The 16,281-nt window shown below is 38.0% G+C and overlaps 1 protein-coding gene across 1 annotated transcript in view; it reads right to left on the bottom strand.

Annotated features, from left to right (window-relative positions):
* baiap3 (BAI1 associated protein 3) overlaps positions 1-16,281 on the bottom strand; it is a 52,020-nt gene that overhangs the window by 26,898 nt on the left and 8,841 nt on the right. The window contains exons 2-4 of the mRNA XM_086289655.1: positions 14,181-14,326; positions 1,777-1,864; positions 51-134 (exon numbers count right to left, since the gene is read on the bottom strand). Of these exons, the coding sequence (XP_086145781.1) occupies positions 51-134; positions 1,777-1,864; positions 14,181-14,317 (309 nt within the window). The 5' untranslated portion in view covers positions 14,318-14,326. The remainder of the gene's footprint in view (positions 1-50; positions 135-1,776; positions 1,865-14,180; positions 14,327-16,281) is intronic.

The following is a 16,281-nucleotide window of genomic DNA, read 5'->3' on the forward strand; positions in this document are numbered from 1 at the left end:
TTTAATCCCTGCTGAAATAAGATGAAAACAGAGAAGCTGAGCTCACGCACCTCTGTCCTGCTGATTCTGTCGGGGATAAAGGCCTGGTCCACATGCTCTTGGGGTGGTGGAACTGTGCAGGCCCCTCTTTGGCACTGCGAGAGGACAAAACCAGTTCAGCCAAAATAAAATTGGCCTTGGATAAAGGCTGTGTTGAGAGGAAGAACTTACAAGATACATGTTTGGCTTTTTTTTTTCTTTTTTTTTTCAACCTAAAAAAATCTTCCAGTGGTAGGAGAAGTACAACGCCCATTTATTTGGGTAATAGCATCAATACAACAATATAAAAATAATAATCTTTTTGAACTAAAAACACAAAAGCAAAAATTACAATCTAAGACGTCTCACTGAAAACTGAGGAAATTTCATGGAAATTATCTTCAAGACACATATCTAATTAAAAAATTCCTACTGTGTCACAGATTTCAAATGATTTGAAGTTTTTCCATGAATGCACAACTCATCCTAAGAGCTGCTCTCTTTTGCGAAAAAGAATAAAAAATGAAATAATTTAACAGGATCTGCAGGTAATTGGTGGTGTCAAAAAATCATAAAAACTGAAGGGTAGTCAAATGCCTTTGTTCTCCAAAAAGAACATTACAGCAAACCTGCCACTGAACACAAGGATAAAAACCGTGCCTAAAAGAATGTGCTCTTGATGATGGGTCAAAGTCATTGGCCAACAAATATTTGTACAATATTTGTTTGTTGTTGACCAATGACAGCTATGAAAAGAACCTTATAAAGGCATAAAAACATTATGGTCTTGTCCCCATACCCTCAGGAGCCAGTCAGGTTGTAGTTATTGATTCAGCAATGTATTCTGCACAACATCAAAAAGTGCCGAAAGACAACATGATCACAACCAGACCGAAAGTTGAAACGGAACTCAAGTTGAACTTCCACTGACGACTGGTTCAAGAATGGAGAAATGGTCAATAGTTATGGACAGGTTTACAAGGGACAACTCGTAAATCAGTGCCAACATCAATGTCCAAACTCTTCTGAGCTCCTGGAAAAATGGTCAAAAACTTCTATAAACAAACTCCTAAACCTTGTGGAAAGGAATGGGCTGAAATCGGATTAGACCCAATGTATTAAGAATGGGATGTCACTCAATTTCATTTGCATGGAAAGCCCTCTGTAAAGCCCTTTGACTTACCTTGTGTTTGAATAGCACTATACAAATGAATCTGACTCAACTTGATCCCTCTGGTGGAATAGAAATTCAGAGTTCAATTGTCTTTCTATCTTGCACACACAAACAAAATAAATAAATAAGCGTAAATTTAGCCACCGACGGGTAGGGGAAAAACAAAACAAACAAACAAAAAAAAATCATGTTTCCAGAAGACAATATGATAAATGGCATGCTGAGTGAATATACCTTCTGTTTTGATCACAGTCAGCAGTTTGCTTTGGGCTTATTGGCTATTTTGCTGACAGCGATACAGCAATTTGGAAATGAAATCATCAAGCATTTGCTACAAATTTTTAAAAAGCATCACTGTCTAGCTTTGGCAGTAGGAGAAACTGAACACAGCCTCGACAGCAGTTTGTCACAGCCGAGTTTCCAGCCCTTTGAGCGCCCTGCTTGACCTAGTCCGTCTGTCCATAGACGTCAGAGTGGTCATGGTGGTGGGCTGAAAGACAGCGCAGAGATCTACACTCGCTACACATGCTGTACATGTTTCAAGCCTGTAACAGACAGAAATGAGGAGGTTAGGTGGGGGTTACCTCCGCCTGGGCCGCCCGCATCATGTTCTCCTGTTTCTGCAGGATGGCATTCATACGCTCAAAGAACTCCACGCTCTCCTCTGAAATCCTGCCAAGTAGACGGAACACATTGAAAATCGATTATCTCTAAAGATAGAGAGGGAAAATAAAAAAGTGAGTTGAAATGCATGTTGTACTCTGTTATACACCCACACAATCTGATCAACCTAAATTATTTATGGATGGTAATTACAGCAGGATTCAGTGACATTTGTGGGATCACACAGCATCCTGTTTGCAGACACTTTGAAGAAGCATCTGTCAATAAAGAGGATCTTTTTCTTTTAATGTTGAACTACTGGACTCCATCGCCTACCGTTCAGCTTTTTATTACTTATCAAACACCCTCTTGTCTCAAGCTTAAAAAAAGAAAAAGTCAGCATGTCTGCACCCTGCATGAACCATGTTAATCTGCTATGAGCCGGGCTGTGTGCAAAATGCAAATGATGTTTCTGTTTCCTCCAGGTGTGAGTGAATCCCCGGACTCCCGCCAGCCCCAGTTGTCATGGTGATTCGGGCACATTCACTGAGCTGGCTGAACACCTTGGGAATCCCCACCACCACCACCACCACCACCACCACTTACACCCCATCTCTCCCAGTATCGTCCAAATCTCTCTAGGGGGAATCTTCCCCTCAGCCTTTATGGAATTCACAGACACCGGCAGCCACTCTTATGTGAGCTGTAGCGGAACCATCAGGATCAGCCATGCCGTCTGCCTTTAACTTCTCACCTCCACCACCTAACCCTACCACCACATCTACCTCTTTTCTTATCCTGGCATACTTTAAAAGAACTGTCCACAGAGGCCCTGACACACTCCTTTATTAGCATCCCAGCATCCCACATCCCAGCACTTACTGAATATCACAGTGGTGGGGCAGCAGATGGTAAACCCATGAGGTTTTTAATGGATACTAATTGCTGCCATGCTGGGTGAGTTGGTGAAGTTTCCACTGGGGTGAGGCCCAGTTGAACTGGAAAAGTGAAAGTTTCCTTGGGTAAACTTTTATAATCATATCAGAGTCACTAAAACATTCATTTTAACATAACACTCATGCATGGCTATAACTATACCACATAGTGTTTTTTTATGGGTTTATAATTGTGAACAGGGATAAAGAGAAAAACACTGCATTGCAATGGTATTTGATTTATCTTTGAGTGTCATGCCTTTGGTATACCCCCCCAAAAAAAAGAAAAAAAAGAAAAGTGAGGTGTACAGCTTGACAGTGAGGTCAGTCCTCCCAATATCAGTGTCTAATGTTAGGCCTTCAGTGGTTTTTTTTTTTTTAATCTACAGCCAAGAAACCATTTTACCAAAGCAGTTTATTGGCATGATGCCATTTCATCTGACTCTGTTTGTAAAATTGATGGAGTTAGAAATCTTTTTTGTAGGTAAGTGACAGCTTATAGATATTTGGAGGGAATAAATCATGTATGAATATTTTCTAAAGAGTATTTTCTTCATTGCAGTTTCAACCCATAAAAAGTCGACAACTCATTTCAGGTGACTGAGCCATTGCAGCCTTACTGGTCATTATGGCAGGATTCACATGGCTGTATTTCAGGCTTCAGTGTTCTCACTTCTTGTCACTTTGAGTTGGTGATGTCATGCATTGCTGAAATGAATTCTCTTTTCTTACGCTACACGTGGCGAAAGTCAAGAGAAATTCAACTTCTGAAGTGCCAGCATGGCTGTTAGTCAATTAAATTTTTTATGAAAATATCCTGAGAGCATGAATTGGCCCGTCTGTTTATTTTTTATAGGAGTAATTGATCATTGCAGTGAATAATCAAGCTGTTGGATATAAACAAAGTTAGTAACAAGCATTAGCTAGCTTGGCTAATGCTAACATTAGTCAAAGCCCTGCTAGCTAGTCTTTTGATGACTGGTTATAGTTGCTATGACAATTGCCCTAGTAAAGATATCCTGACCTCAAAATTCTGGAAAGCCTGAATCCTCTGTGAATCTTGCCTTAGTGATTTGATCCCCAACTAATCTAATCTGAAGTTTCTTTGGGTCAGATACTAAATCCCAAATTTCCCTCAACACATCCCCAAAATAAAAATAAAACTTTTAAAAAACCCCAACCTTTTTGAATATGTTTGGAACTTGTTGAATGTCCATTAGTCAGTAAGACTAGCTAAGCATTATTTAATGTTTACTCAATAAAAAATTCGACACTCAAACTTGCTTCAGGATTTCTTGCCTATTCCCATCAAAAATCCCAAAACAAATGGTATCTTCTTTTGTCTAAGTGACATTTCAACAACAACAACAACAAAAAATCCAGCAATTAACTGATAACCAGGACAGCTGCTGAATTTGCTCTACATTAAAACAGTTCTGAATAAAACCCATAGCTATACTTTTCAACCACCCTCCTGCATTATACAGAAAATAAAACCACAGCTGTTTTTCGTAAGTAAACCTCCTCAGACAGCATTTGAAAGAAACCCCCAAACCGAGTCTGTCAAAGACAAAGCCTGTTCCACTAACAAGGGATTGGGAGCTTTGTTTCACGGAGCTTCAGTTTTCATTTGCACAAATAGTACAAATAAGCTTCATTCCACACTAAGACTTGTGTTTAGAGACACTCGGTTCTCTCCACATCCGGGTTGAATTGAGAGTATTTTTGTATCCAGAAATCTGTCCCATCTTTTGTCAGTCAGCTTGAGGATTTGTCCAAACAGTCTGGGATACTTTTTTTTCTTTCTGGGGGCTTGGGACAACATGTTCATGGGAAGCAGTACAGCACAAATGATGCAAATCAAGTCCATTTTAACATGATACATCAAAAAGATATATTAAAGATGTATTAAGTTAAATCGTTCTCTCCATCTCTCATCCACACACACACACACACACACACACACACACACACACATACACGCACGCTACCAGAATAACAAACTGATTTGATGTTGCTAGGAAACAGGTCCCTTTTTTTAAAACCTCATTTTATTGTAATTTATTTTCCGAATTCATTCAAATGCTTCAATTATGATTTCCTGTCTGGAGAGTAAATCAGAAGGAAAACAAATAAAAACAAGAATGTCTTCTGTCTAAAAGAATATCTCAGAATAAACCTGAACTGACTGAGAGTGCGAAGATGACAGAAGCCCTTCACTTCAAACCCCAATACATGATGGCAGTGCATACATAGTAATTAATATTGCCGACATCGCTGTCATCTGCGTCATCTTCTAGTAAAGTTAAATGTTGTTTTATTTATTTATTTATTTTTAATCTAATTCCTTATGGATGTCAATCCATAATATAAGCCTGTGGCTCCAATCATAAACTGAGATCTCTATGACAAGGAACCCCTCAAAACAACACAGAAGACTGTTTGTTATACTCTAATTACACATTTGATTAAGCAGCAAAACATTACAGGTGGAAGGCTTCAGCGCGGAGATAAAATCACAAAAGCTCTGATTGAATCTTTCCATTCAATACCGTGGAAGAATCTGCAGTCGCTCATGCAGCCAGTGGTACTGACAGACATAAAAGTAGCCTGGTGTGAAATTATTTCCAACTCAAGACTTCTTGGTTGCTTCCCAGTTGCGTTTCACAGTTTTTACTTTCTCATTCCGTGGGTCAGTGGCTGACTGTGGATCTGACATATTTTAAAACAGACCACTGTCAGGTTTAAAGTAAAGGTTTGGCATGCCTTCTGAAAACAAAAGCAGTGTCAACAAGAAATCTGACACAAAGACACAATTAAAGGATTGCTGAGGTAAAAGACAATTCTCCTGGATACTTTGAGTAAATGGCTATTCCTTCCTTCAACTTTTTCCCCACTTATCACATACTGTTTTCACAATTTTAAGTAAGATGTGCCCCCTCAGAGCTCTTTGAGCATGCACAATCTTATTCTTCTTTTGACGGCTCGCTTTAGGGGTCATTACAGCGGATCATTTGCCTTCATCTAACTATGTCTTAGTATCCTCTTCTGTCACACTAACTCTCTGCTTGTCTTGCTTCATTACATCCACAAATCTTCTAGGGTGGTCTTTCTCTTTTCTCCTGTCTGGCAGCTCTATATTTAACATCATTTGCCCAGTATATCCACTATGCTTCCACTGTATGTCCAAACCATCTCAGAATTTTATCGTCACTTTTGTCTCTGAATGTCTCAACTTCAGCTTTCCCTCTGATATACTTGTTCATAATTCTATCCATTCTCGTCACCCAAATGATAATCTTAGCATCTGCATCTCTGCCACGTCCTGCTCTGCGTCATGTCTTCTTGTTAGTGCTAGTGTCCCCAGGCCATGCATCACAGCATGTCTCATTACCATGAAGAATAGCGCATCACTATAACATTTCAAATGTTGTAAAAATGTGTGGGACCACTTTGTTTTTTTACACGTTTATTTTTGTGTTTGATTTGTCTTCTCTGTTGTTATTTGGTTATTTTTAAGGGAAAAAAAATGCAATTTAATGCATTTAGGCATGGAGACATGGTTAAGGCTACCGACTGAAGATCAAACCCAAAATTAGCATTGGGATAACAGGTCATTTAATAAATGACTTTGAATGTGACAAGATTGTTGTTGAAGACAGGCTTGTCAGTGTTTTTTTCCCACACCACCATCTCTAGGATTTACAGAGAATGGTCTCCAAAAGGGAAAATATCTACTGGTCTGCAGTGAAAGAGAAAATGCCTTGTTGATGCCAGAGTTCAGAGAAGAATGGCCAGTCTGCTTTGGATAGCCAATATTAACTCAAACATAATGTTGAATCTGGAAGCAGATGGGCTATAGTGGCAGAAGACCACACTGTGTCACTCCTATCAGCTAGGAACAAGAAGGTGAGGCTGACATTCAAAAGTGGACAAAAGAACTTTGGAAAAACATGATGCGGTCTGATGAGTATCAGAGCAGATCACCCCTTTTATCTTCAAAAATTAAGGATGTTTTGAGGGTAAAAGGGAGACCAGCCCAGTATTAGCAAGTTTTACCAAATAAAGTGGCCAGTGAGGGTATACAACATTAACCAGGAAATCTTTTCACATCTGCAACAAACCCATGATCTCATAAAACTCACAGTTGGCCAAAGTCTAGCTATTTAATTCTGTGGAACTATCCTGCCCACTGAAAAATGAAGTTAAATGGAGTCCCAGCGTACTACAATGCAATCCTTACAAGTGCTGACCAAGCGTTGTAACATTGTGCTTACTGACACAACTAAATGTGCATTAGAGGTTGCCTGTCTGGTAGTATTTTAGATTTTCATAATTTCCACAACTCCCACAACTAAAAACCAAATCCAAAACTGAACTTTAAACTAAACTAAAGCTTAACTACAAACTGAGTAATTTTCAAAGTGTTCCAATATCTGATCCAGAATGCTCTAAATGCCAGAAACCGGCTAATTAAATTTGACATTTTAATTCATTTTAATTCATGAAACATCCTTGTGCAACAATGTTTCACTCTATGTCATGTTCATTCATTACAATTATAATATGTACTGTGATATAAGATACATTCTGATATTTATATCAGTTAAAGGAAAGGCATTAGAAAAATGCAAAAATAAAAAAGTAGTGATTCTACTTTAAAAACCGCAGGAACCACATGTAAGCCAGCAATCCGAGAGGATAGGGTTTTATTGAGGTGATATGGTACTATGAGGTCTTTAAGATAAGATGAGGCTGATTATTGAAGACCTTGTATGTGATGAGAAGGATTTAAAGTTAAAAAATTTGTTTGACTGAAGGACAAAAATAGGATCAGCAAAACATACTTTGAGGAAACCAATCAAGGAAACTTGATCATTATTATTCTGGAGGTTGGAGCAACCCATCAGCTACTTTTCCTGTGAATCGCTGTCCCTCATAAACAAAAATGTAAACACGTGGGTTAAGCTATCTGAAATGATTACAATATTGCCTCTCAATAGTGTAAAGAGTTAAAAGAAACGCTTAAAGCCTAACTTCTGAAACCTAAAATTTTGTCTCACTGTGACTACTTCCACATATGGTCATTATTTGGAACTTGTGTAATATAAGGATTCCCTACGGGAACCGTATATAAATTTTATCCTGATCAGTGTGGTGTCATGGTCTGTGGGTTTTGTTTGGTAGCTTTTTGTTCTCAATTATCCCCAGTATTTTGAAGATTCAGCTTTTGCTATATTTTAGTACTGTTTATACACTGTAAAAAAAAAATTGTAATATAAAAGTATTTTACTGTGTATTTTACAGTTTTGTACTGTTCTTCTAGAATATCATTAAATTCACATAAATAGACTGTGATTTTACATTTCAAATGTAAATTAACATAAAATCACTGTAAATGTAATAAAACAGAATTTTCTTGTTTTTTAAATGTATCTGTCTGTACATATGCATATTTATATTGTTAAAATACATTCAAAAATGTATCATAATTTCACAAATATTTGTCCGTTATTTGAAAGATTGAACTGTTAAATTCAAATGTAATGCTATGGAAAAATATATAAAGTGATTCTTATAAACTGTTTTTACATCAAATAATAATTATTACCGGTATTATTGCTATTTAGGCCGATCGTGGCTCAAGAGTTGGCAGTTCGCCTTGTAATCAGACGGTTGTCGGTTTGAGCCCCGGCTCGGACACGCTCGGTCGTTGTGTCCTTGGGCAAGACACTTCACCTACTGGTGATGGCCAGAGGGGAATTATAAAGTGGAATTGTAAAGCGCTTTGAGGTTCTCAAAAAGCGCTATATGAATGCAATCCTTTATTATTTAAACCAACTGTTAACTGTATATTTCTGTACAATTAAGTATTATTATTCATATTGCCGCATTCATTGACCTTGTTTATAGATAATTTCATTGTTTAATCACATTAAAATGTTCCTAATTTAATGTTTAAAGCACTTGAAAAAGGCAAAATCCCATGTAAAATTAGGGCAACAAACTGTATTGTCATTACTGAAAATAACCGTATTTTCATGAGAAAGTTATTTTCTGTTATTTTCTGGTATTATTTTGGCGCCCCAGCTGCTGGAATATTACTGGGGTTTTTTTAGGATTTTTTTTTGTACAGTGTAGTACAAAATCCTACAATCCTATCCTCTGTGTTTCCTTTCTGTCTATCCTCCTGTGTCTTTCCCCTGTGCCAAGCTTATTCTTGTGTGTGTTTCCCTGTTTTGTGTGCACCTGTGTCTCATTTTTTCCCAACTGTGTTTAAATTCCTAATTCACCATCAGTGTGTATGTGTACCCTTTGTCCTCACAGCATCTGCTTTCCTCCCCATGTGTTTTCTGCCTGTTTTGGATTCTGTTTTTCTTTCTTTGGATTTGTATCAGCTGAAATAAAGGGCTTTCCTTTTTTTTATTCAGTCTGCCTAGGAGTCTGCATTTTGGCTCATCCTCCTCTGATACTTGACAGGTGGAGCTGTTTGGAACAAATACACTTTAGGATGTTTATATATATCCTATGTTTAAATAACCTATTTAGGAGACCATATTACATTTTGCAGAGCTTGTAAAACAGTCAACTTTACAATATTTATCCAAATCAGAGTGGAAAGCACAACTGCCTCTTTTAATAGTGCATGCACAGAACTACTCTGTTACTTTCCATCCCTGGTTGGTTATTCTCACAATACGATCTAAATTCTTGTTTGAATGCAAAAACAACTACTCATGTGATGCTGGAAGCAGTCTCAAATAAGTGCAGTATTATTATTTGACTGACATGCTAAAGGCTGAGATTCTCAGCTACTTTACTGAGCTCTTTTAAAATTTAATTACTACACAAAGAAATAAAGTTTTACTAAGATTTTCTAGGTTTTGGGAAGACAGCCAGGAAGTCAGGAAAATAAAGTAAAACATGGTAGGTCCTGCTCGTTTCAAGGACTTGTAAAGCAAAAATTAAAAATATACTAGTCTTGGCTGACTTTGCAATAGCAGGTGTTGACTTTTATTGCATTAGGGGTTTCTGTTTAATGTCACTCTCAATTGACTGTGTTATTCTGCATTATTAAAAAACGAGAGCCTCGATACCGTGACACTGAGAAGTGAGAGCCATTAAGCAAGCTGGGGATTCAAAACACAGTGAAGGCAAGTGTGAAATATGAAGACTACTTCTCTTGACGGATGTGGAAGTGGACAGCAAAGTAATCAAGCAACAACAACAACAACAAAAAAGCAAAATATAAATTTAAATATAAACCCTGGTGGGTTTATATGCTGTACCGCCAGTCGAGCTGATTGCTGACAGTGTATTGTGCTTTTCCACATTGTTAAAAAAACCAGCTCACATAGAGGTAAAACATAATTTGCTCTACTGAATTAAAAAGTTCACCTCCGATGTGCAGGTCTCTGCTCGGAAAGGGCTCGGCTCTGACAGCCGACTGTACTACTGGGTCAACAACCGTGGATGGAGCAGCCTAAATCCACCCGGCCTCATTTGCAAATTCTCAATTAAAGTGAAAGTGCATCCAGGTCAGCAGGCGTCTGAATGGATAACAAAGATCAACAGCCTGACTCTAATGATGAGGGCTCAGGGTATGCACACAGCTGAGACTCAGTGGGGAAGCTGCAGCACCAAGAAGCTGGCATGGGAAATGAGAGAAAGGTGCGATACTGTCAGGTCGAATCACTGCTTAATGAAGACAATAAATCAGGTCTTTAATAAAGAGCACAAATCAGCTTCTATTATGTGATATTAATTTTGCTTAAAAATATTAAAATTATAAATAAATAAACCTCTTTAAGTTATCTTAAAAAATACAATGAATTAAAATGTATGTGAAAAATGCGTCAAAAATAATCTGTATGTTCAGCATCACACTTTCAAATTCAAATTCGATTAGTGTTCAACGCAGCGATTGAGGTTATCTTCAATGTTAAAAATAGAAATGGTTGTTATTACAAGTATAAGTTCACATCACGGCAGCAGCCTGTGTTTAGGTTGCTATAGAAACCTCAGGTTCATACGATTACTTTTGGCTTTATATAAAGCTTCAAAACACGACTGAAATAAATCAGATGACTCTTTTTTTTCCTATTCCACTTGTTGCGAAGAAAAAACTAAACTCCACTAACATAACTAGCATAAGCTAATGGTAACACATTTAAGAAATTAATTAAAAATGGCATTATAAGAGAGAGAAAAAAATAGAAAACATCACAAGGTATCTAGTGGATATACTGCAGAGTATAGATAAATATGTATGTGTGTATGGCATGAAGATGAACAATACAGGGCAACCACTGTCTATACTGGCTTAAAGGGTGACTAAAATACTGGATTTAGATTAATGTGCCCTTTCAGAGATTCAGATAGGTTTTATCCATTTAGTTTTCTATTGTTGGCTATCTGCATAAAAAAGCTCTGAGGTTAGCATATTCACTGGCCTGTCACAAGGTTTCTATCTACCATAATCTCATTTCAGAAATAGGATCTATAACATTACTGGCTTCATCAGACTGTCACCATCACGGCGCTTTTGTCATGTGAATGTGTCACTTTTACGTTAATGATCCTCATAACTCTATACAGACATATCCATGACAGTAACAGAGCCACAGTAACCAGGCAATGTTTTTCATACACTCAAGAATACAGTGCCTTCAAAAGAGAAATATATAAGGTCTCAGTTTTCTTGCTAGTTTTGTAGTTACTTAGAAAGAACTGCGATGAAGCTGAGGAAGACTAAAGTATCTGCAGTTAGTCACAAACAGCAAATTATTTAACAGTAGGATATAAAGCGTGATGGAGTTTTGTCAAATCCTGACTCTACAGTCTTTGTGGATGGATCTTCAGTGCAGTAAAGGTTTTACTTAAAAGTTGTTGTTTACAGGTGTTTCAATTTGTAATAGGAAACTGTTAAATGAGGGAAAACTCAACATCTATTAAATGTGTTTTGTGATTTTGGAGAGGTCTAGTTTAAAGCAACTGAACTATGTCTTTTGTGCTTTCACTGCAGGTGCCAAAATGTGGAAAAAACATTTATTTTTTTTCCTTAAATGAGCTTTGAGACTTCCGCTTATCATTAGGGAGATTATCATGAGCATTATATATCTGATTCTACATCTGGCAGAGATTTATTTTTGCCTCATGGTAATGGTGTTTAGGGCTTTTGCAAAACCTGTCATGTTTGTGCGCTGAGTAACTCTTGAGTATCCACAGGAGACTAGGGTTTCACAATACTAGGATTTAAATGTTTCTGCTACTGTAAACATTACGTCCGGATCAACAGAATGAACCTTTTGGGACTAGGGTTTAAACTTGACACGGATACCCAGGAAAATCCTTGACACCATTTTCAATACCACAGGGGGAAAAAAAGACAAAATAAAATCAAGATGCACTTTTTTCAGTTACGTAAATGAGAAAACTATTTGTCAAGCTCTCTGCCATAGTGAGAAACAAAACAGAAGCTGTAAAATAACCATGCAACCAATTCTGGGTTGCGCGGAGGCTGGAGTATATCACACATTTTAAAAGAAAAGATCAGGTAGTTCAGTAACTTTTTAATACTACAATGCTACATTTCTTTTTTAAATGGGACCTTTACTCACTTTTAAATTCCTCATAAAGTGTAGTTCAGTGGTATGAATCTCAACGATTGCTGAAGTGTTCAGCTGCTAGTGAGGGGAGGGGGCTGTGATAAGGATGGTCAAGGCCCACTTCCCCCTTGGAATGAAAAGTTCGTACAAATCAATGCAAAGTTGTTTGGAGTGATCTGTCCTATGACATAACATTTCTATCCTGATAAGCACGTTTTCATCTTGTTAGCGGTTGTGGGATCAAAATAAAAAAAAATTATGAACACTTTTACCCAAAACTGCCGGGTACGTCATTTTGACCCCAAAGGAATTAATGTAAAACTACTACTGCTGCACGCCTGGTTGCCTAGCAACATTTTGTTTTTACACATAATTAGATTTGAAGGCTGCTATAACATGACCCAAAATTAGATAGACGTTATTGATAACTCTGCATGCCTTTCTTCATCAAATCCTAGAATCTTCTCTGTGGTCTTCATCATTTCCTCCTCTCTGGCAATTCAATATTCAGTGTTTCCAAACCATCTCAACCTTGCCTCTCTAACCTTGCCTCCAAAACACTCAACCTGTTCTGATATACCAATTTCTAATCCTGACTGTTCTGGTTGCTCTCACTGAAAACCTTAACATCTTCAACTCTTCCAGGATCATTCATCACAGCAGGTCTCTAATTACTATCTTGTAAATTTTCACTCTATTCTCCTTCTCCTCTCTAGTGCAATGTCAGTTGCTTTATATGGTCGACACCAAGCATTTAAACACATCCACCTTCACTACCTCTGCTCCTTGCAGCTTCTTGTAACACCTGTCTCCCTCTCATTTACATAGGTATTCTGTCTTGCATCTCCTGACTTTCATTTGTCTTCTCTCTAGAGGATACCTCCACCTCAGACAGACCACAACAATGTCTATGAATATACAGTCCACAGAGACTTAGCTCAACTGTCAGCCTATCCATTACCATTGCAAACAAAAAGGGGCTCCGAGGCGATGCCTGATGAACCCATCTGTCACTCCTATCACACACCTCTCCACTGCCTTGCTGTCCTCAAACATCTCCTGCACAGAATACTTCTCTACACTCCTGACTTCCTCATAGAACACCACAGATGTTCTCATGTTATCCTATCATATGTTTTCTCTAGATCCACAAAGAAACAGCGCAACTCTTTCTGACCTCTATACTTTTCCATCAACACCCTCAAAGCACATATTTCATTTGTAGTGCTCCTTCTCAGAATAAAGCCATACTGTTGCTCACTGAACTCTTCTAACATATCTTTAACAACTCTTTCCCATATTCTCAAAATTTAACCAACTTAACCATTTTATTCCTTTGCACATCCTTGTTCTTGAAAATCAACAGCAGTACACTTCTTCTCCACTCCTCAAACATCCTCTGACTCTCCAACTTTGTGTTAAACAGTCTGAATAAAAAGCTCACTGCCCTCTCTCCTAGACATCTCCATCCCTGCACAGATGTGTTACCTGGGCCAACCATCTTTTTAACCACGTGATTCACTAACCTTCCTCCATCCATCCATCCATCCATCCATCCATCCATCCATCCATCCATCCATCCATCTTTTCATTTTCATCATTCACGAGCTTCTCAATGTACTCCACCTTGACACTCTCTTCACTCGTTGGTACATTTTAATATCCCTAATTTGCTGCACATCCTTTCCAGGTCGATCTTTCTGCCTAACAAAAGTCCTTTTCCCCAGAGGTGGCGTGGAATGCGGGTATGGAAATCTTATTCTCGGTGAACATATATGATTGAATGTTTGTTTATTTGTTTGTGGTACTATTTGTACATGTATGTGCATCCGGCTGACTCACCTGCGAGGTAAGGGGTCAGGACAGTGTGTGAGGGGGCTGCTGGCAGTCGGAGGAGGAGGTTCCCTTCGGCTCCTTAGCGACTGGCTCCTCTGCACCTGCCTCAGCACACTACTTTTTAGGTCCAGCAGCGTAGTCATGATGTTTCACTGCAGAGTGGAGACAGGAAGCACATGTTAAGACTCTGCAACTCGCTGCAACCCCTGAGAGTTAGTAATTTGCAGGCTCAACTCTGGGAAGGTTTGTCATAATACATTTGATTTTAGGTACAAGACAATATTCATAAAACTACTTGTTTCTAGAAATACACTTGGTCTGAAGGCTTCTTTTAGTTTAATCAGCTGCATAATCACCCTCTTTCACCTTTAACATAATTATTCTCTTCCTCAACAGGAGCTGTGTTCTATTTCTGTCTGCACCTAACCGATGCTTCAGGGTATGCAATTTATCTTTCACCTTTATGTCTGGCCTGCTCAGAGCCAATTGAACCCTATTTTTTCCACTGCACTTTGTAAAAAAATATGCAAAACAAAAGAGAGAGTGGAAAAACAAGGCTGCATAAAAGTAATGGTCACAAAAGATGTTTTATAATTAAAAGAACCATAAAATATATGTTAAAAAAATAATGAGTTACGTAGAAACTAAATTTGGAAATGAATGTCTTAATTATAGACCTGGTCTTTGTGCGGATGTAATTTTATGCAATTCTACATCGTACTGCTAAAACAGTTCAGATTCCTCGAGGCGCAGACTTCGCTTGATCTTCTAGCGTGTCAGGAAACCAGACGTGAGTAAGAGGTAGAGATCTGTGGACTGGACTGAGTTTCCACTTTACTGGTATCTGGTATCTGGTTTACAATCATTTTAGGTAAGTGGTAGTTGGCAGTGTAATATCTGCATGAATGCCAGGAACAAGGATTTCTTAGCAGAACTTTAGCCAGATCATCACACCATGTTCACACTACAATATGAGCCAGCCTTAGCTTTTCACAGGCGTCAGTGAGCTATGGCCATCCCAAAACCTATAATGGGCTTAACATTTGTCCTTCTTGGGAATTAGTAGGTACTTATTAGGTACTAACAACTGCATATCACAAAACCGGCTGCTTTGACCCTGCTGCTTGCTGTTATAATTTGCTCCTTTGCTAAGTCATCCACATTTTTTCCTGCTTCCAGTACATCAAGTACAAACTGACTGTTCACTTTGTTCTAGACTAGGATTGTACTCGCTTGCAGACACTAACACCGACAGCTATACACACGTTAACCAAGTATTTGTTCCTGTTATACATTTTAGAAGTCAGTGTCTGCACAGGCTGTCACAATAATTCAGCAGGCACACATAAATTTTCATGGAGCTATGATTTTGACAAATATATAACACATAGACCTGGGCAGACTTTCTCTTACATACAATACTTATGTATCCCACTCCTTATCAACTACTATTGTATCAACATAATCAGTGTTATTCACTTCCTTTTAATTTGCTGCTAATCTGTCTAGCATGTATTAACCCTGCCTGCAGTGACTGGGGAAAACATCTTGCATAATCAAAACCAGTTTACATGAAAGCAGTAAATATTAATGTAAACGTAATTATTCAAGTTCTCATACCTGACCATTTTCGAAGAATTGATTTGTTTTTGTTTGTTTGTTTGTTTGTTTAAGCCACTTAATGTTGACTTAAAATAGACAAATAAGACAACTTAAAAAAATGATTTTTAATTCCTTTAGGCACGTTATTACTAGGTGCCTAATGCAAAAGTATAATTTGTTCTGAGGTATGCCAAATTACACAAGAACTTATGAGATCTTATGGAGGGATGAGTGCAAATTTGAACTCTTTAGTTCAAATGTTAAGCAGTATGTGCATGATCCACCCAACAATTCCTGATTTGATTGGCAACATATTCATTTTTCAGCTTAACAATAATCCCAAACATACTGCCAGTGCAGTAAACGGAAAGAAAAACACACAATGGAACACTATTGGTCAATAAATCTCTTAATAAATAAAGATTATATTCCCAATTTTCCTAGCAAAATATAGACAAATAATGGGTGGCTGATGTAGCTATGATGTAGCTGCACTTTGGGGGAT

The sequence above is a fragment of the Aulonocara sp. 'chitande type north' Nkhata Bay genome, linkage group LG4 (assembly GCF_057382095.1).
Source record: "Aulonocara sp. 'chitande type north' Nkhata Bay isolate Kocher_YH1m ecotype deep benthic linkage group LG4, A_spYH_male_GT1.1, whole genome shotgun sequence".
Taxonomy (NCBI): domain Eukaryota; kingdom Metazoa; phylum Chordata; class Actinopteri; order Cichliformes; family Cichlidae; genus Aulonocara; species Aulonocara sp. 'chitande type north' Nkhata Bay.